This window comes from Gadus macrocephalus, chromosome 2 (genome assembly GCF_031168955.1).
Source record: "Gadus macrocephalus chromosome 2, ASM3116895v1".
In the NCBI taxonomy this organism is placed as follows: domain Eukaryota; kingdom Metazoa; phylum Chordata; class Actinopteri; order Gadiformes; family Gadidae; genus Gadus; species Gadus macrocephalus.
Window position 1 is genome coordinate 19,994,682 of NC_082383.1, and position 22,307 is coordinate 20,016,988.

At 40.5% G+C, this 22,307-nt stretch overlaps 1 protein-coding gene across 1 annotated transcript; it reads right to left on the reverse strand.

The window, feature by feature from the left end:
* Window positions 1-1,525: 1,525 nt before the first annotated feature.
* Window positions 1,526-14,700, reverse strand: LOC132452324 (uncharacterized). The gene is made up of 11 exons (XM_060044891.1): window positions 14,535-14,700; window positions 10,111-10,135; window positions 9,822-10,013; window positions 9,647-9,715; window positions 9,501-9,569; window positions 3,608-3,745; window positions 3,286-3,420; window positions 2,995-3,063; window positions 2,818-2,912; window positions 2,413-2,539; window positions 1,526-1,697 (listed from the first exon to the last, which is right to left on the reverse strand). Exons 1-11 carry the CDS (start codon window positions 14,552-14,554, stop codon window positions 1,638-1,640), a joined length of 999 nt encoding a protein of 332 aa, XP_059900874.1. The 5' UTR covers window positions 14,555-14,700; the 3' UTR covers window positions 1,526-1,637.
* Between the last annotated feature and the right edge of the window lie 7,607 nt (window positions 14,701-22,307).

Genomic DNA, 22,307 nt, shown 5'->3' on the forward strand with positions numbered 1-22,307 from the left:
AACCAAAGTTTCCAAAATGAGACATATAAGATGATTTTGGATTCAATTTAAAGGAAAATGCCCTGTTATTCCAGGCTCATTTCACTTCAGGGCCATAGGTCACAACCCCTTAGTGTCTCCAAAACAATTTCAGGACATTCTGATGTTTACTTTCAAATTAAAAGCCCACTAGATATTGAAATATGAGACATTACATATTAATTTGGATTACATTTAAAATGAAACGCCCTGTTATTCCCGACTCATTCCACTTGAGGGTCATAGTTCACAACCCCATAGTGTCACCCAAGAAGTTTCAGGATATTCTGATGTGTAGTTTCAAATTAAAAGCCAACTAGATATTGAAATATGAGACATATTACATATGATTTTGGATTCCATTTAAAAGAAAATGCCCTGTTATTCCAGGCTCATTTCACTTCAGGATCATCCCATAGTGTCACCCGAGAAGTTTCAGGACATTCTGATGTGTAGATTTTTTAAACCCGTCTCCATGTAAATATTTCTGATCTACAACATTTTCTATGTATTTAGAATAGTTATTCCTGTTTGATTTCCCATTTTTGCTTTTGGCCCTATTCCTCCAGCACGTGGGCTTCATTGCTGTTCACTTAAATATTTTAATGCTTTTCTCTTTGTAGGATCACAGTGGAATAATAATGTGATCTTGCAAGTATAGGAATCCTAATTTTGATGATTAAGAAAAGGTTCGGGGACACCCAAACTCCATTACTCTACAGGCCAGCATGCGTCTTTGCAGAAACCATTTCACCCAACCAGGAGTTCCACCACTGAACCTCTCGGCAGCGGCATAGCATAGGGTCTTCATCTATCAACTTTGCTACACCACTTTCGTAGTCTACATCGATGGATACTGTAATAGTTTTTTATTCAATGAACATGGTACTTTTTATTTTTGTACATGTCTCCACAAAATAAAATGTCCTAATTGCAAAGGACACAATCCCAGTTGCTTGCCCTTGCTTGTAGGAGTTGGTCTTTACTCATCCCCAGACACTGCTCATGGTACCACCTCTGGCATGTGTCACACATTATCTGTAAAATGAAATAAGCAGACAATATCGTTATCATTGTCAGGAATAAGAGGCCATGAAGGACAATTGTTTTAAGGAATGTAGGGAATTTTGGTGGTCTGCAACATTGTTTGAGAAATACTCAAACAATACATTTGATTATATTAACATACAAAAACCCCAAATCATTAATGTACAAGAAATAATGAAAACCACTTACCCAATCAGTAGTTGTAGGCCCTGATCCTGGGGGCTTCGAGGCAGAGCACATTGCACAGTGGTTGTCCATGTCAAACACTGAAAGAAAATACATTCCAGATTATGTGATTGGATAATGAGTTAATATGAGATATGTGTGGGATATTTGATGGTGAATTTGTGCCTAAAATGAATGACGCTTTGGACTACAAAACCTGTATATCTGTGCAATGTACATTCACTTTAAGAGGCTGTAGTTTACTTGAATGCGTATTATTGCATTTAACCACATAACAAAACTAACTACCTCATATAAAGAAATGAGAAAAACGTCTAACAAACCTGAACCACTGAGTAATGCAAGTGCAAACTTAGTCCTCGCATTAGCCATCTCCTTCTTGTCACTCATGTCCCAAAGGACATGAGTGGCAATGCTGGAAATGCCTCCATCACTGCCTTCGCCATCTACTCCAACATACAGAATGAAGATTGTAATATTTGAAACATTGTGTTTAAACAGAAATGCAATAAATGCAAATAGACTTCTACAATACATGGATTGTGTCAACAGTCTTCCCTCACTTCAATCACATTAACATCAATCAAACAAACATACATTTTAGTGCGATTTCCCTATTTGGACATCAATTAGTTGTTTTAGTTTTTATCATGCACAACAATTGTTTGTTGTCGTAACTGTAATTTATAAAATATTTGTCTTCTTATTTGACTTTAAATTATGTAATGAATATATTTTAAGAACTCAATGTTTGTTGCATTGTTATTTATTCATATTTTGTACATTGAATGAAGACACTGACTTCCCCACTGAAAATCTGACATGTAAGGTATTAAACACAATGTAATTTTGGACATGCAGTGAAAGAACAATGCAACATTGTTCCTATCCCCCATGGAAACCATGTTAAAATGATGGACGTCCTGTCAATCACCAACTCAGAAGAGCAACAATTGTCTGTTATATTTCAATTGCTTAAACTATTTAGCCAATAATTCTAAAGACTTTTGCCATCAGTGTTTCATTTGTGGTGATGACGGTGTTATTTAGCCCTTTTCAGATAAACCATGTTTTTTCTATGTCAGATAAACCATATTTTTTCTACTGACTTTGATAGATATATATAGGGATTGAAATTCATATCAAACATGCGTTCATTACCATGGTGACGATGACCCCACAACTACTGCTGTCCTGTTGAAGAGGATGGGGCATGGTGGCTCCTTTCCACTTTATACTCCCCCAGTCATTCTTTGCATGGCAGATATTTCTCATCTTCAGGAAGTCACTTTGGAAAACACATGGAATACATGCAATAACAATCTCAATGTCAGGTTTAAATAATAATAACCTTCTAATCAGCGAAGCCAAATAACTGCTTTAATTGACAGCTTTTTGGGATCTCTGTCTTATTCTGTTATTTGCAACCTTCTAACAAAAAAGGTGCATGATATCATACCAGATGCTATTGTCATCTTTGAAATTTTGTTAATTATTTGACACTGATTTCTTCAGGCAAATCTACTAAAATGTAAAATCAAACTTTATGAAAAGTTGATGACCTACCCTATTCTTTTTGCGGCATTTTTGGACTCCACTTCCTCGGCTTTGTTCTCCATTGGATCCACCAAAAAGACTGAGCATGTGGCAGGAATTATGTACTAAAAATATAAATGTAATTTAAAACTACATCACATACAGTAACAAAAACGTTTTTCAGACCGGCAGCCTTGAATCACTGACCAGTAGTTTCCAGTGTACTCCTCCAACATTCACAAATGAGAGTATTGCTTGGTACAAGCTGAAGTCAGTCTGTAATGAAAAAGAGAAAATCATTTTAAGTTGAAGTTTGTTATGTTTTCTTTTGAAAAAATAAATTTAATTAATGTGATTTATTCAAATTCTTAAATTAGATAACCAAAACCCTCATGCTGTCATACTAAATGATTAAACTTTACAAATGCAAATCAACCTGTTCTTAATAACTGTTTTTTTGAAGTCCGGACAGGTTAATGGATTGAATACAAGCATTACCCTTGGCAAGCTGTGTTGTCTCATTTGGTCTCTTTCGCCAAAGAGTATTACACCTGCGGTGTAATGGTTAAGCAGGTAAATACTCTGGCCACGTTGGCATTGGTTGGCATTTAGATGGAAGAGGCCCTCCATTACCTAAATTAAAAAATATAGATAAAGACAGAAGAAGACAAAAGAAATACAGTGAATTACACAATAATCACATGTTCAAATAAACAATGTAAAAATATTCTTTTTTTTTTAGAACTTGGAATACTTTGCTCAGTAATGTTTATTATTGATACTTTATTATATTGTGGGTAATGTTAGAACAACCAAATACCTCGCCTGTCAGCCATCTGTGAGGCCTCAGCGAGCACAGTTCGCTGTGATGAATTAGAAAACTGTGACCTGGATGTGTGAGGGCCGGGATCACAGCAACCACAGCTTCTGTGCTCTTTCTCTTCCACAGTGACTTTAGCTTTAAAACAAATGTACACATTTTTAATAGTTATATCGTCCCAATAATATCCCTCATATTAATAATAAATTAAACAAAACTCTATATAATCAATCTCAAATCCTGTGAAATTTAAGTTAAATACCATTAACTTATGTACATCATCAAAGAGCTGTCAACATAAGACCAGTCAAGAAAAAGCAGCAATAAAAAATACCTGTATTATGGTAAAAGCTCAGGTAATGAACCTATCACTAAATCTATATTCAAAATACATGCAAGAATGATGTGCTCATATGGCAATGACTGATGTAATTTGTGTTGAATATTCAAATACAGTTTAAGAATACTTCTATCAGTCATGAAGATGACTCATACCCGCTTGTCTTCCATTTCAGACAACAGTGGTGGTGGTGGTGGTGAAGGTGGTGGTGGTGGTGGTAGTGGTGGTGGTGGTGATGGTGGTGGTGGTGGTGGTGATGCATCTTCCACCAAAGTGTCACTGTCTGCGATGGCAGTTATGTCTCTATCAATCTGTGAAAATGTTATGTATCAGGTTACATAAATATTTTGGCTTTTGGAAGTCTTGCTTTCTATCTTTTCGTGCATTTTTAACACAGACATTTAATTCTTTGTTTAGCCATGAGCCATAATTTATTCATAACTGTACGTTTACTATACCTTCTCCTTTGATTTTTGGAAGGTGAATGGCTTGCGGATTGAAGAAACATATCTCCCCCTCTTTTTTTGTTTCCGTTCCTTCCATTTTTCAGTTTCCACTCTGAATTTCTGCACAAATAAGTATACTTTAGATGGAAGTAGTCATTGAGCAATTACAGAACCAGTGAGACAAAATCTAGATTCTACAACATTGCACACTGGTAAAACAAATAAGGCCATGATTACTTATTAAGATTGTAGAATTTACAGTGCAATAGTTTTTATAGTGATTGTATATTTTTTAAGAGATAACTTTTATTACACATCACTGTCATGTAAGGGCACAAGATATTGAAAGGAAGTCCAGTACTCCAGGCAAATGTTTACATTGTTGCACTGGTGCGCATAACTTTTCTTAATTAGGTGAACTAGCACAGAATTTGTTTGCATACAAAATGTACATTTCCTTTTCTTTTTGGTCAGTTGGCAATTATTTTCTTCACACGTTTCATTGTTGACCAGAATAAAAGGTACAGATGAACGTTTTCTTTCATGAAATTCCGGCACTGTTAGAAAGTTAACTTGTAAAGAGCTTATTATTTTTAATCAACTCCAATGATGGAGCAAGTTAGCTTGCAAAATTAAAGAATGTACCTTACCTTCTATGTCTTTTTACTAAAAATAATCATCAATTTACACTTCCACAGGTAAATAAGCATTCATGGCATCAAAAACTAGACCACACAAGTCAGCCTGGAATAGGCTCACTCTAGAATTGAAATATTGTATATAAGTGGTATTTTTATAAGTGGGGAAGTGTCTACTAATAATTTGTGTAGAAAATATCAGACAGCCAGTCTGTTGGTATAAATAATCCAATATGCTAACCTTTCTTCGAGCATCTCTTTTGGAGTCTTCATACTCCTTCAGCAGAGCTATGTGGGTCGACTGGTACTGCACCACAAAATCGTCCAGTCTAGTGAGCCTGCTTGACCGGAAACTAATGTGTTGTAGATCCCACTGGCTCTTTTCCATGATACCCTGGGTCCTGTTGTCTTCTGTTATGTTCTGAAAAAAAGAATCACACAAACACATTGTATGAATAACATGACCAGTCAAACAAACTTAACATTTATTTGAAAGAAAGAAAAAATTACTTGTCTCTTGATGTTTCTCAGGACAGTATATCTCCTACTGCACTCTACATATGCCTGCCCAGTGCCATGTCTTCCAAGGTCCCCTAAGCATTGAAATAGATTACAATAATTTCTTTGCATACAATTCCTTGCACAAACTGACAAGGAAGATAATTTGCTTGTTCATTAATTACCTACCAAGCATTATTGCAGTCCAAAGACCAGCATATGGAAGTAGGTATTTATTCATGTGAGTGAATAAACCTTTGCAGAGGTAGGGGGTTGGCTCTCCATCCACATCCAGTGAAGCTTTGGAAATTACTTCTTTGCAGTGGTTCCCAAAGTTGTTGCTTCCTTGGATTTCCTAAAGTGCATTGTACAATAGTGATTACTAGAGTCTTTGAATGTTTAGTGGTGCACATTTGGAGATAAAACGGACCCAATGTCTAACCTTAATGATACAAAAAAATAAGATTGAAATGATTTATAAGAAGTTATTAATGTGACCCCTTATTCTTGAGCATGTCTCAGTCCCTTGAAACCGATCAAAAATTCTAAACCGATACATTCTTGAAGTCACCTTTACTTTACTTCATGGCACTTCTCATATCTCATAATCTATATTGTTGCTTGTGTTATTTCCCACAAGTGTATATTGCTTTTGATGAAAGCCTGTGTTCCGTCTTAACCAAAATAATTACGTACCAAATCCTCTGCATTAATGTCCGACTTCACTGTCTCCTCTTTTGGAATTCCTTTGTTTTTTAGCCAGGACTGCAGGTTTAGGAAGTGTTTCTCAACATTGGCCCCACTGGATGGACTCGAAAACACAACTGCTGCACTTTCCAACATGTCATCCAGGTCACACAAGGACTTGGCTGTTGTCAGCAGACCAAAACTGTGCATGGCCAGATGATAGTGTTTTGGTGCACTGTTGGATGTAAAAAAAGAAATTAGTTGAATGAATGATATGTAGGTCTAGTGGACATTTACTGAGAACAACATTTGTTTTTCTCTTGCACAGTTGAGGTTAGGAAATCCCAAGGCCACTCTGCTAAGAGCATTCTAATGTGTGATCAATAGGAAGAGCAGATCTCACCATTGTACTTTTGAAAAGTAGAAAACGTTTTCTGATTTTATTTGGTTATTTTAAATACTTTAGGTCTTAAATGATTATGTTAAGAGAGTATTAGAAAATAATTTAACTCGCCGTTGTGTTTTCCCTGTGCATTAAAAGGCTGATACATAGTATTTTACATCTGAGACCTTCCGCTTTCACAAAAAATATAAGGTTTTCCAAATTTACTCTGTGAGTTAATGTAGATGAAAAAAGACATAGTAGGTAATACTTACTACTTTCGACACATGTCTTTGGCATTCTTCATTATATGACTGAGACAGCGATGGAGAACAGGCAAACCAAAGTCCATCTTTGTTGCTGTTCCACTGGCTATCCTGTAGTAGGCGTTGATGGTGTCATGCAGATCTTTCCGGGCAAATGTCAAACAAATGGCTTGCATCAGGACCATTGAGCCATCGCACATGATGGATATGGGTGCTCGAATGCCTCTGCGTCCATAAGCCCTTGTGACAGTTTGAAAGGCCTCTAGGAAATACCTCACTGAGGCGGTAGTGTGGTCACAGGTCAGGTAAGTCGCAACTGGAAGTGGAGATGATTTTTTTTGGGGATTTCTGACCACCAGTTCATAGACATAAAATGCAGGCGAGTCCTTTTCTCTTTTCACGATGCTACCTGTAGCATCAATATAAAGGATGTCCTCCCGGCAGCGCTCCTGATAAACTTCAATGCTCCTTTGGGACCACAGGAGAACCCCTTTTGGATGAAGAAGGACTTTTTGAAGAACTTCATCAGCAGCATGGGTTTTCCTGTTTACCATTGCCTGTAGACTTAAGAGCTCATTTTTATGCAGCCGACTTTTCTTCCTTACCTCCCATGAAATGTTTTTCAAAACATTGTGAGTGGGAGCCTCATCCCTGCAGCCAGAAGCCAGTACATCCTCCTTTAAAGGGCCTATTTTCTGGAGATACATGGATCGGGGCAACTGTGTCTGCAACTTTTCCCCAAGGACATTTCTCTCTTCTGCCCTGACAGGTCTTCTCTTCAGTTGCATTTTGTTGTGGACACACATCCCCCCCTGAAAGTTTACTGTGGCTTTTAAGTCCTCCTCACTCGCTACAGTGACTGTCACAGTGACCGGGCAGTCGTCAAAACTTCAATATCCCAGACAGGTAAATTCTGGGCCTGGTTTTTGGGACCAGGAAACTTTTAGGGTGTGCCCTTTAAAATAAATTGAGCAAAATGGGTAGATGCTCCTGATTCCTTTTGAAATTAGATTTGTCCATTGAAGACCTTTAAATCTTCTTATTTGCCGTTTTCTTTTGATGTCATCCCACTCTTTCCGCTCAATATAAAAGAATGTCGGTGTATTTGGGACAATCTTTATGAATCCATCGGTGTCGCTCTCTGTGCCCTAATGAAAATAGACAATGTTAGTACAAAATGTATTGCATGACTTTACACACTAAATAAACACTCTTTTAGTTTACACATTTTTGTCACACAACTTTATGTAATTTAACAATACCTTGACAATGAATGTGTACCTTTATTTTGTTAATTATTTTATCATCAGCTAAATGCCTGGAAGTATACCCTACTGTTTCATCAACTGTAACTTAGCAATACAAATGTCTCACACGCAGCATTGTCTTAATACCTCAGAATACTCTTGTCCAGGTTCGTCTGTTCCACTATCCTGTGGCGATGGGGACCCTGGAGATGTGTGCTTTGAAAGAAAGATAACCTACATTTACAGTATGGCCGTTTGTCCCCCAAAATTTGATGAGAGAGTGTACACAGCAGTGACTTAATACCTCAGAATACTGTTCTCCAGGCTCATCTGCTCCACTAGCCTGTGGCGATGGAGATGATGGCGATGTGTGCTTTAAACAAAACAAAACAAACTTTAATGTAAGTCTGTGTGCCTCCCAAAATTTGATGAGAGCGTACACAGCATTGACTTAATACCTCAGAACACTCTTGTCCAGTTTCATCTGCTCCACTAGCCTGTGGCGATGGGGACCCTGGTGATGTGTGCTTTGAAAGAAACACAACCAACATTTAGTGTAAGGCCGTTTGCCCGCCAAAATTTGATGAGAGAGTGTACACAGCAGTGACTTAATACCTCAGAATACTGTTCTCCAAGCTCATCTGCTCCACTAGCCTGTGGCGATGGAGATGATGGCGATGTGTGCTTTGAACGAAACACAACCAACTTTAATGTAAGTCTGTGTGCCCCCCAAAATTTGATGAGAGCGTACACAGCATTGACTAAATACCTCAGAATACTTTTGTCCAGGTTCATCTGCTCCACTAGCCTGTGGCGATGGGGACCCTGGTGATGTGTGCTTTGAAAGAAACACAACCAACATTTAGTGTAAGGCCGTTTGCCCCCCAAAATTTGATGAGAGAGTGTACACAGCAGTGACTTAATACCTCAGAATACTGTTCTCCAAGCTCATCTGCTCCACTAGCCTGTGGCGATGGAGATGATGGCGATGTGTGCTTTGAACGAAACACAACCAACTTTAATGTAAGTCTGTGTGCCCCCCAAAATTTGATGAGAGCGTACACAGGATTGACTAAATACCTCAGAACACTCTTGTCCAGGTTCATCTGCTCCACTAGCCTGTGGCGATGGGGACCCTGGTGATGTGTGCTTTGAAAGAAACACAACCAACATTTAGTGTAAGGCCGTTTGCCCCCCAAAATTTGATGAGAGTGTACACAGCAGTGACTTAATACCTCAGAATACTGTTCTCCAAGCTCATCTGCTCCACTAGCCTGTGGCGATGGAGATGATGGCGATGTGTGCTTTGAACGAAACACAACCAACTTTAATGTAAGTCTGTGTGCCCCCCAAAATTTGATGAGAGCGTACACAGCATTGACTAAATACCTCAGAATACTCTTGTCCAGGTTCATCTGCTCCACTAGCCTGTGGCGATGGGGACCCTGGTGATGTGTGCTTTGAAAGAAACACAACCAACATTTAGTGTAAGGTTTTGTGTACCCCAAAATTTGATGAGAGCAGTGACTTAATACCTCAGAATACTGTTCTCCAGGCTCATCTATTCCACTAGCCTGTGGCGATGGAGATGATGGAGATGTGTGCTTTGAAAGAAACACAACCAACATTAATGTAAGGCTGTGTGCCCCCTAAAATTTGAGGAGAGCGTACACAGCATTGACTTAATACCTCAATATGATAAGTACACACCTTTTTAAATGATTGATGTGCTACTTGAAGTCTTATTCGATGGATTTTTGTGTTTGGAATGCCAAGTCCGGTACAAACTTGACCCCAAAGTCCATCTCTAGCCAAGGTATTTGTATTTTGTTCAATGCCAGTCTTCATCAGGTCCTCACATTTTTTAGAAATCTGTTTGTCCAAGATTTCTTTTGTTTTGCTCTATTGAAAAATAAATCAGAGTTTATCAGAGTTTCATCAACAACATGTTAGAAATAAAATTATAACTGTAAAATGTTTATAGAATAAAGTTGCTCACCCCGAATAACTTGAAAAAGTAGACTCTATATAAAAGTAAAAGGAAGAAAATGTTACAATAGCACTATACATTTTCTTTATCCAGAGTGCATCCTGCTCAAATAAATTCAAGAATTAAATCAGCATCATAGACAAAGTAAAGACTACAATAACACAGTTTTAAAGAAGTGAGTGAGACATACTTTTACAAAGGGTAGGCCTACTGTTTGCGCTAAGCCATGTTGGGCATAGGTTTTACTTACATGGGTTCATGTCATCCAGAGCCATTAATTAGAACACATATCTAGTGTTCTATATATATCTATGGTCACGCTTGAGTCACTGTCTAACGGAGTTAATTAAATAATGCCATCTGTTATTAAAGTCAGTTTCTGATTAATGTAGTAACATTACACCTACTTTATCATAATTAGTAATTACGATAAAGGGATGGGCTTATGGGATAAGGGATGGGCGTGAGTTAATTTAATGACCAAACGATGTAAAAACATTTTTTTTATATTAAAACAAAGTTGGGACTATTTTAAATATGTAACTTTATTGTCTTTATTTTAAGTCATATCTCGATATCTTCAATTAGAATATCGATATAAGATCAATTTGATAATAAAGATAACTTTATTGTCAAAGTTCAATGACATTAACACTAGCCATATAACGTTAAACTAATTAACTTTATATATTATATAATTATTATACAACGGGTGGCTTGAATCCAGCGATCTGATTGGTTGTATAATGAATGAGCGTATATACATAACTGCTATGACGCCCAATCATTTTGTGAAAGTTTGCATATCATTCCGCGCCTGGAAGTAGAAACAGTTACAAAGTAAAAAATATGTTGAATGATGGAGACTGGAGAGGGTGTAACTGCAGTTCAAACCGGACGGAGAAATATGGAGCCGTTATATAATTAAGCAATAGATCACGCCAGGCTGTGGTATGTGCTCATTATACCACTGTTAAGGGGCGTTCTCCGGCCCCGACGCGCAGCGGAGGGCCGGCGACCCCCTTCACAGTGGTATAAGGAGCACATACCTGACTGAAGTGATCTATTGCTTTTATACAACGGTTACTATTATGTCAAAACGAAAGTCATAGACACACTACATTTAAAAAGAAACCAAGAAAGTCAAAGTAGCCGTTTTATTAAAGAATACAAAAAAGTAGTCCCTCCTGGCTGCCTTCAAAATGCACGACGGTCGCTATGCAACACACTTTAGCGTCCCTCCGAGATAAGGCTCCGCTAGAGCGGTTCGCCGGCAATTAATCCTATGGAGCAGTTCAATCGCCGTGTGCCTAAGCTTTCGTTAGTCTCTCCATCACCTTGCTCACTCCGGGAGTAACAACATCTGTCAGGGTTGCTAGGTGACAGGAGCGGCGCGTGGTCACGCAAGGTAACCACGCCCGCCCTGCCTAACCAAGGCAGGGCGGGCTTTCCTATGATTGGCCGTTTCTGAAGCGCGATATTTGATTGACAGCCCTCCTCCGCCCTCCTCTCATTCAATTCTGAATTGTACAGTAAATGGCTGAAACGATAGTTACGTATTGTAACTCTAGATTCTATGAGTATAGGCGCAGCCTTTTAAGTGTCGGCCTCATTGTCCTTTAAATAGCTGAAGAAAAGCTGTTTATTGGGAGCAGAACGTCCGCCGGCGCCCGACTTATCTGCGAAAAGGCGGACGTCGTTGAGGCACGCCGCACGCGGACGTAATTGCGGCCCACACTGTTGGCGGGCGGGGTTTACAAATGTTTCAGTGCTACGGCTCACGCCAAGGGATAACCCAATAGCGATAGCCTTAAAAGGCTGCGCCTATACTCATAGAATCGAGAGATACAATACGTAACTATCGTTTCAGCCATTTACTGTACAATTCAGAATTGAATGTGAGGAGGGCTGTCAATCAAATATCGCGCTTCAGAAACGGCCAATAGTAGGAAAGCCCGCCCTGCCTTGGTTCCCTCCCCGTAGTGCCAAAACTAAATTCGCGCGAGAGCAGAACATCATTCGCGAGAGGCTGAGGCTGTTTCCCGATCTCGCTTGCAACGAGGTAATGCTCTCGAGGAGCTGTTTTCCTCGCTCGGGGAGCAGCGCTCTGAGTGCGCGCGCGCGCAGAGATAATTTGCTCGCTCGCAATTAATATCTACGCGTGTGATATGATATAATACGCCCGAATGCATGTTTTATCACATGAGTGCTTTATGGCACTAATACATTTGTAGCTTTAGTTTAAACTTAAACGGCCCTCATAGACCGCAAAGCTGTTTTCCTCGCTCGGGGTGCAGCGCTCTGAGTGCACGCGCGCGCAGAGATAATTTGCGCGCTCGCAATTAATATCTACGCGTGTGATATGATATAATACGCCCGAATGCATGTTTTATAACATGAGTGCTTTATGGCACTAATACATTTGTAGCTTTAGTTTAAATTTAAACGGCCCTCATAGACCGCAAAGCTGTTTTCCTCGCTCAGGGAGCAGCGCTCTGAGTGCGCGCGCGCGCAGAGATAATTTGCGCGCTCGCAATTAATATCTACGCGTGTGATATGATATAATACGCCCGAATGCATGTTTTATCACATGAGTGCTTTATGGCACTAATACATTTGTAGCTTTAGTTTAAATTTAAACGGCCCTCATAGACCGCGAAGGAGGCTCCAACGGCGCATTTCAAAGCCAACGGCACAGAAAGATACATTACAAAGCCAACGGCTTCGAAATGTATCTTTCTGTGTGGCGCGTGACGCGCCGTGTGCACAACGCCACAATTCAAAAAGTTTTTGGCGCTCAAAAAGAGATGGCGCTTAGAGAAAAGCGCAGCGAAGTATGGAAATATTTTACAGAAATAGGAGATCATATGGTGGATTTGTAAAATATGCCAATGTTGGGAAAAATAACCTGCTGAGTACATCACATGTACATTATAAATATAGCTAACTCCTACCCTAGCCTGATGAGCACATCACATGGACACATTATAATATAGTCAACTCTTGCTCTAACCCAACAACACAAACATGATAATATATAGTCAGGTCAAGGCCGGAGCTGAAGGCCCCATCTCCCAGGCAGGCAGATGGTGGACACTCAGACAATGCACCAGTATCATCTCCAGAACGGGAGAGCCACATTAATTTATCACACAGGAGACATTTTGAGAGCTCTTCCCCGTTAGGAGGAACCAAGAGATACCTCTGCCCACACCAGGGGCCTGAGAGCCACATTAAATTATCACACACGAGACATTTCAGGGGGGCACTCCCCGTTTTAATTTATCACACCGGAGACACGAGGAACTCTCCCCGTTACGAAGCTCTCTCAGGGCCTGGGAGCCAAAACACACAGAACCGCACACACCTCAAACGCACACACCTCATCGCGAGGAGGATACAGCATAAGACTGCATCACACAGGGACTCTTCACCTTCTTCTGAAGCAGACCTTCCACGGAGGCGAAGCTCCAGACGAACCATCAGCGCTGATTAGGGACTTAGACATATTCGATTTCTCACGCTTTATGACTCTGTATAACCGTTGCCACTTTACTGAATAAATCCAAGGTCCTCGTGCCGATAGACTTTATTACCTCTCCGTCTCATTTCATCTGGTCCAGTAACTAGACAGACCGTTTTTCCCAACACCAACCGAAATTGAGCTACTGGAGTAGGCCTACTACAAGTACTATGCGGCAACATATGATCCTGAAACACAATGGTGAATTCGGGAAAGCAGACCCGCAGCAACCAAGTGTCGTGTGTCTGGCTTTTCACCGCCGCGAGACGCAACGGTTATTTGCAATGGTTAGGCTACTTGTTTCGTAAAAAAAAAAAAAAGTTACATGCCTTTGTTCGACGTGATTTAAATTGTGAGACGCATATTTATTTATTTTTGTAAGGAAAATTTGTTTTGAACGTTTGAAAAAATAAATAATGAATACTCTGATAACTCTTGACTGTTTTGATTGAGAATAAGCATTACATGTTGGGTTGGTGATATTGCCGTTCATCATTAGGCCTATTCCTGCTGCAGATGCGTTGCAGTCTAAAAATAGATAATAGATAAACGAGTAGGCCTACTCGATTGATCCTCGAGGAATTCCTTCGATTTTGGAATTTAATACTCGTGCCCATCCCTGCATATATAGCATTGTTTATTTATTCTGTGCATGAGAGAAATAATCACAAATTGATATATTAACAGGTGAAGGAAACAGCAAAATGACTCCGGTCGAACACACACGTGTAGGCCTATTGGAATGGCTCATTAACGGAAAAACACTAAATTTACTTTTATCTCACCTCACCAAATTATGTAACTTCTGGAAACGTTTTATTATATTGACACAAGGTGAAATAAGGCCATTCATTGTATTTGTTATGTTGACAAGGATTTTTATATGTTTTAAAAAAAGAATGGTACTCACCCTCGCTCTTTCTTCGACATCTTTCAACATTCTTCTGAAGAGGTTTGCAGGTGTCAATGAATATTCGAATATATTCGAACATCAGTCGGCCACGCCTTTTCCGACGTCCGTTGACTGACGGTGCAGTGGGCACGAGGCGTCAGTGTTGCCAGATCAGATTGACAGTTTCCAGCCCAATCACATCTTAGAACCCGCCCACTCCAATAAAAACCAGCCCAAACCACGAATTGACACCCGTGTAAACCCGTAAAATCATATGCCCCCCCCCTCCCCCCTTAAATAAATACTATGGCAGAATAAAGAATAAATTCATGCATTATCATTCAACTTGAACATGTGTTTTTACAGTATAGCGTGGTGGAGGGATGACGTATGTTGGCCAACCCGGAAGCGTCGCCCTGGGTTCCCTTGACGAAATGAGAACGAAAGAACGAAATGTAAACCAATGCATTCTGAATGGGAGTGTTTCTCCGATTTTTCCATGCTACACAGAACGAAATGTAAACCCATGCAAATAAAGACTTCATGGTCCTAATAATTTAAATATCATTGATCTCCTGAGGGTGGTATTCTATTTTTTTCAACGGGGCTGCATCCAGTCACTTAACCGTCATGGTTGCTATGGTGGTTGCTATCGACCGCCCCCTCATACTTATGGTGCGTTTTAATATCCATCCGTCTCGGAGGTCCGAGGACGTTGCCTAGCGACAAGCACAAACACGCCCCTTTTCCTCGGACGGCGATCTCGCCATCTCGGTTGAACTCAGTGGTGACCGAGCGAAATTCCGAGACAGAATTCAAGATGGCTGCGCCCATTGTGACTTGAAGTATGAACTGTTTTCATTGTGCTTGGACCACCTTGGTGGCTTAAATTGTAATTTCAATCACTCGTATTACTGCAATACCTTACTGCGTCCGTATCTCTGCCTATGTACACAAATATATTGTATTTGTGTACAGCACTTCGGTCAACTACTGTTGTTTTAAATGTGCGCGATAAATAAACTTGACTTGACTTGACTATGGCCTATAGCCTACTTATATTGGATCGCCTGGTCCTTGCTACCGCGACAACAGCTTTCCGGATGGCGTCCATGTTTTCCTCCAACGACCGAGCGAAATAATAAAACGCTTGAAGTGTGGGCGTGGCGTCAGATCCGAGATCCGAGTCGGTTCGCAGAGAATACTCGAACGCACCATTACATGGCTCTAAAAACCACGCGGCAAAGGAGCTGCCGTTAATTGTGTTGTTTTTGTCGTAAACTAGGGTCCGATGGTTAAAAAAATAGACAGATATTCCAATGTATCCTTAAAAGGCAGCTTGGATGTTTTTATTTTCTGCTGCTTAGACTTGTTCTATAACCTATTTTTGAAAGCAAAACACCAAGCTCATTGATTTAACGAGGCAGGGTTATTTGAAACAATTTATTAAATAAATATTTGTGAGAGGTCATTCCTTCTCCTGAGTTTGCTTCCTATTTATGTCTAGTATACACCCCTACTGTCCACAAGCATCCCCCCCCCCTCCCCATATGGATTTAGAGAATTGATGCCACGTCCCAGTGTTGGAGGAATCATATATGAAAGAGGGCATTCAATTATAGCCTACTACAATGATCAATCAGGAGGCTGAAGCCCTAAAGGAAGTGATGCAATAGGTGACTGAGTCGACAACATTTAAGTAAGCTCTACCTTGGGGTCTCTTATATATCAGGGGGTCTGAAAGGACGCATACGCTTCAACCTGTGGCTCCAGCCCTACAGGAAATGACTCAGCAAGTGCTCCATCTCTTTGCACCTCACCCAGCGGCTCGCTTGCAAGATTTTCGCCTGAAGTTCTTCCCAGACCTACACCCTAGCCATCCAACATGCATATCTGAGAATCAGCCCTCTCTTTAATAATGACAAAAAGTTATTAGAGAAATACACATTAACTTTTTGTTATCTCATAAGCGGCGTGGTGCCGGCTCCATTTGACCTTTTGACCCCAGACTTCAAAAACGTGGCCACAGGCCAGCTGTGTCTACACACCTTAAGCCACAAATGTACACCTCCATCCCACAAAAAATGAGGACTAGAAACTAACCTCTGTCTTATGTACATTTACTGTACTGTTGGAGGTCACGCCCCTTTTCCGGCCTTTTCGAGATAGCTAGGGATGCTAAAATGTTTACACACATTTCCCGGGGCCCCGAGAACGACATATCCGAGATTTGGACTTCTAGCCCTTAGAGAAAAAATGTTTTCCCAAATGGACTGTCATTTGGACAAAGCCCCTCAGAAGTGTTGCCTGCAAGACCTAATGGTTCAGAATGTGGTGGAAAAACAGTTTTTGTGATAGGAAGGTCCTACCGCCCTGAAATTTGAATACCTTATTCTAGGGCCTAACTGGGACCCCCGCACCGAAACTTGGCCCGGTCGGACCCCGAGGGCAGGAAGGGGGGGTCCTTCCTGCCCGAAACTTGGCCCAGTCGGACCCCGAGTTCAGGAAGGGGGGGCCTGGACTTTCATAATCTTCGCTCGGTGAATGTAAAGGATGTTTGGTCGGATGTTATGACGAAGAATCATAATGTGAATGGGAATATTCTTTAAATGTCTTGATATCATCTTTTGTCTCAACACTTCTGCTGCAGCATCTTAAAGTCTCACTCCGAGAACCTTAAAATATGAATCAATCCATTAGAAGTATGAAAATATCTTCCCAGTGGCGTAACGGGGCAAACAAGGTGTCCTTAGACATCTACGTTTCGAGGCGATTGCAACAGTGCCTTGATGTCACAACAGTGACATGATCATATTTGAATATGTTTCGGGGTAGTAATTAGCTGTCGATTTTGGAGGCCTTTATCAATAATGAACAGCTATAGATTTGCTTCCCGTTGGAGATTTTTGACAAATGACATGTTATTTAGCATCTATACATTAAGCTGAGTCCAATGAGATCAAGCTCGCCCGCTTGCTACACCGAGATCATGTCCTAGAACTAGGTGTACCATGTAAAATACATGTTACCATTTGCTAGAGTGTCATGCTCGGTGTCATTGGACTCAGCTCAACGTGTAGATGTTAAATAACATGTAATTTGTCACAAATTTCTATCAGGAAGCAAATCAATAGCTGCTCATTATTGATTAAGGCCTCCAATTTCGACAGCTAATTACTACCATTAAACATGTTCGAATATACTCATGTCTGGCACCGTTGCAATCGCCTGGAAGCGTAGATGTTAAAGGACACCTTGTTCGCCCTCTTATGCCACCGGGAAGATATTTACATGCTGCTGATTGACTAATGAATTGATGCAGCTATTCCCCCAGAAGTCAGGGGTCAAAAGGTCAAAAGGACCCGGCACCACGCCGCTTATGAGACAAAAGTTAATGTGTATTTCTCTCATAACGTTTGGTCATTATTAAAGAGAGGCCTGATTCTCAGATATGCAGGTTGGATGGCTACGTGATGCTTGTGGACAGTAGGGTTGTACACTAGACATAAATAGGAAGCAAACTCAGGAGAAGGAATGACCTCTCACAAATATTTATTTAATAAATTGTTTCAAATAACCCTGCCTCGTTAAATCAATGAGCTTGGTGTTTGCTTTCAAAAATAGGTTATAGAAGAAGTCTAAACAGCAGAAAATAAAAACATCCAAGCTGCCTTTTAAGGATACATTGGAATATCTGTCTATTTTTTTGACCATCGGACCCTAGTTTACGACAAAAACAACACAATTTACGGCAGCTCCTTTGCCGCGTGGTTTTTAGAGCCATGTAAGTATGAGGGGGCGGTCGATAGCAACCACCATAGCAACCATGACGGTTAAGTGACTGGATGCAGCCCCGTTGAAAAAAATAGAATACCACCCTCAGGAGATTAATGATATTTAAATTATTATGACCATGAAGTCCTTATTTGCATGGGTTTACATTTCGTTCTGTGTAGCATGGAAAAATCGGAGAAACACTCCCATTCAGAATGCATTGGTTTACATTTTGTTCTTTGGAGCAAGGATATTTTTATTTATTTATTTATTTTCAGTTTTTGAGGGGGTGCTTCAAAGATGCTAATTTTTCTGCAATAATCCAAAATCCAATGGAAAACCCCGTTGGCTTTTTGTCAAGGGAACCCAGGGCGACTCTTCCGGGTTGGCCAACATACGTCATCCCTCCACCACGCTATACTGTAAAAACACATGTTCAAGTTGAATGATAATGCATGAATTTATTCTTTATTCTGCCATAGTATTTATTTAAGGGGGGAGGGGGGGCATACAAGTCTTTTGGCCATAGTGGATCCAGATCTGTTCCGGAGCATTTCAGCAACCCGGGCAACAGCGCAGGGTTGCCAGGTCCTGCAAAAAACGTCCTGCCCACATACCATTCAAAATCCACCCAAAATGTCCTAGAAGCAGCCCAAATAAAAAAGATATTCCACTTTGGCCAATGTTTTGAAAGTAATAATATTTGAGGGAATATAATATATGTTGTTGTTTAAGCAGCGAAATGCATTGTGTGTGTGTGTGTGTGTGTGTGTGTGTGTGTGTGTGTGTGTGTGTGTGTATAACACGCTATTTTATGTTGAAATGCGACGTAATCCAGGGTTCACGAAAACGTACAGTCAACGTATGCTTTTGTCGACTGGGTTGGCTCTCATATATACGTGTTTCTAACAAGATGATATCATTAAAGGTTACATAAAGTAACGGTTTAATAACACAAACGCAGGAAACACGTGAGCTGCTAGTTTAGCGAAAGCAGCGTCCCTAACAACCTGACGTCGTTGAAACATGCAAGCGAGCCGATAAAATCTTCCTAATAACTATAAAACTAAAAATCAGACACAATCACTGACTCAAGATTATGCAAGTAAAAAGTATATTTCTCGCTAGAAACGTTATTAGAAACACGTTTAACAGTGAATCGGTCCTAAAATATTGCATTTCCCATTCAGATAAAGATTAATAAAGATCATACACATTCACTGACTGAAGATTATTCAAGGAAAAAGTACATTTCTCGCTAGAAATGTCATTAGAAACACGTTTAATGGTGAATCTGTCCTAAAATATTGCATTTCCCATTCATTTAATGCTGGGATTTGCGTATCATATGCACGCGAAATGGACGCATCCGCCCTCCACAGTAGTTAATGCTGGGTTTTGCGTATCATATGCACGCGAAATGGTCATTTGGCGTATGTACTGCACGCATTTTGAAAGTGTCAAACCGTGCGATCTGTACGCATATTGGTGAGACTGGGTTGCGCTAATAACATAGATAATAAGCAATGATTCACCATTGTGCGAATTCCCTACTACACCAAACGAGACTCGTAATGGTAGGTAAAAACAATACTTTATTAAAGCATGCAATTGTGATGTAGAAAAAATTAAAATAAACAAAGTGCTTGCATGATAATGAAGCCTATACCAGTTGTTGTGGTGGTGCCTTATCATTTGTTTACCCATTACACAGTGCTCAAAGACACTTTACAGAACAGAGAAAATAAGAAAAATTCAACTTTAATATTCAAAGTCTAACAGAAAAAAAAAAAACACGATAATAAAAAATGTTGAGTCTCTCTGAGGTATTGGTATGCCTTTGGACCATTGTAGATGGAGCATGAGTACAAACGCTCTGCAGTCCTATGTGTGTACTCATGCTTTGCCACAAAGTCCATCTTAAGATCTGAAGTGTTATGAGCAAAGATGAATTAGTCCCCTTCAGATAATAACCAAGGATTTTAATAAACAGAGTAACAATAACATGTACATGAATTTCAAAGTGCTAATTATGTCTTACCTGAGTAGAATGCAAGCGTATCACTGAGCTCTTCATTAATGAGGTTATTTTCCCTCAAATCCCCCAAAAGATCCTTCACTGTGGTCTTTGCCCTCTTTTCTCGCTCCAGACTTTCCACACTTGCCAAATGTTCATTGACTTTGGCCTTAACAGCAGTAGGAGAAGCAGGCAAGGTATAGCCATGATCCTAGTAGAAAGAGGGATGAACATGGTTTGAGTAATCTTTCACTAGACATGGTCCTAGTCGAAAAAATGAGGGATGAACATGGTTTGAGTAATGTTTCACTTCACAAATATCACTTTGACACCACTAGTTTATGGCCCACATCCACATTCTTTCTTATAGTCATCAGCTATCAAAGACAGTTTTTTGTGAGTGTGTTTAATATGAGTGGCAGCAAAACAAGTGAGATTTTAATATGTCCAGGAACATTATGATATGATGTTTAAAGTAGAAATAGTGTGAGGTTGTCATTTCTGGGGAATCCTTAGAGGCCACGGACAGGCTTTCTTCAGCTCTTCTGGAGGTAGATGTAGCCCTGCCCTTTACCAACAGAAATTATGAGACATTATGCATAATACATAATACAATATATAAAAGGATAAGTTTGTTTGACAATAGAATATTTACATTTATGAATGCTAATAGCCTTATGATGATACACCTACTTTTTGGAGGTGAACCGGGAAGCTGAAGAGGGATGGAATAACACCATCACGTAGTCTGACAATCTGACCTGTCCTGTCAAAATCAGCCTGCTTTAAATGTTGACTGCAGACAATTGAACAATCACTTGCAGTGAATCCTTCTCTCCTCAAAGCCACTTCCCACTTCTTCCTCACATCTTTGTCTTTTGGAAACCTTCAAAAGTGTCAGATGTAATCTAGGTCAGTGCTCATGGAATATGATTTATCAAGTCTCATTTCATAGCCGGGTGAACACATAGCCTAATTCAACAGTAATTCCAAGATTACCCCATTCCAGGTGTCAGGTAAGTGTGGCAGGGCCTTTTCCTGTTTATCACACATTTTGTCCCACACATTTCACGAAGGTGTGCTACACAAAAATGGGTTGGAAAGCTAGACAAGCTATACTGTATAGCCACTGTCCATCTGATTGTCTACTTATGCCGCTTTTCCACCGCACATGTAGCTCGACTCGACACGACTCGACACGACACGACTCGACACGGTAGCAGCACGGGTGCTTTTCCACCGCAAATAGTACCTCCTGGACGTGGGCGGGGTCGGCTGCGCGAAAGGGCCGTGACGTATTTGTGTACGCGACGCAAACAACACATACGCAACCCACACATGGACAGAACCCACATAACAACAATGGAGGGCATCGATCGCATTACTATTATTAGCTGGCATGTTGAAGAAGTTGGAGAAGTGGAACATGTTGGCTGCGGCGCTGCTATGGATGTTACCAGCATGTCGCTCTCGTGACTTCGTCACACTCTCTGGCCAATCAGTCGCCGGCCGTCTGCCGACGTCACCTTTTAGCATCGGCTCAGCTCGCTTGGAACCTAGAGCGAGTAGGTACTAGAAAAAGCAGCCACTTCAGGTACCAGATACCATGGTACCGCGGTGGAAACGCAAAAAATGCGAGCTGAGTCGAGTCGTGTCGAGTCGTGTCGAGCTGGTACCATGCAGTGGAAAAGCGGCATTAGTTAATATTACCTCCCCTACACAATCTGGACGGTGATCCTAACTTTTAGCCCTGTCGGCTTTTACAATTGTGGGGAAAAACGGTCTGTCTAGTTACTGGACCAGATAAAATGAGACGGAGAGGTAATAAAGTCTGTCGGCACGAGGACCTTGGATTTATTAAGTAAAGTGGCAACGGTTATACAGAGTCATAAAGCGTGAGAAATCGAATATGTCTAAGTCCCTAATCAGCGCTGATGGTTCGTCCGGAGCTTCGCCTCCGTGGAAGGTCTGCTTCAGAAGAAGATGAAGAGCCCCTGTGT

What these genes read in the sequence shown, in the direction of transcription:
- LOC132452324 (XM_060044891.1), bottom strand. Translation starts at nt 14,554, where the DNA reads ATGTCGAAGAAAGAGCGAGG. An exon ending in CACATCAATCATTTAAAAAG is followed by an intron (nt 9,716 to 9,821) that starts GTGTGTACTTAT and finishes TTTCTTTCAAAG; the next exon opens with CACACATCTCCATCATCTCC. An exon ending in CTGGAGAACAGTATTCTGAG is followed by an intron (nt 9,570 to 9,646) that starts GTATTAAGTCAC and finishes TTTCTTTCAAAG; the next exon opens with CACACATCACCAGGGTCCCC.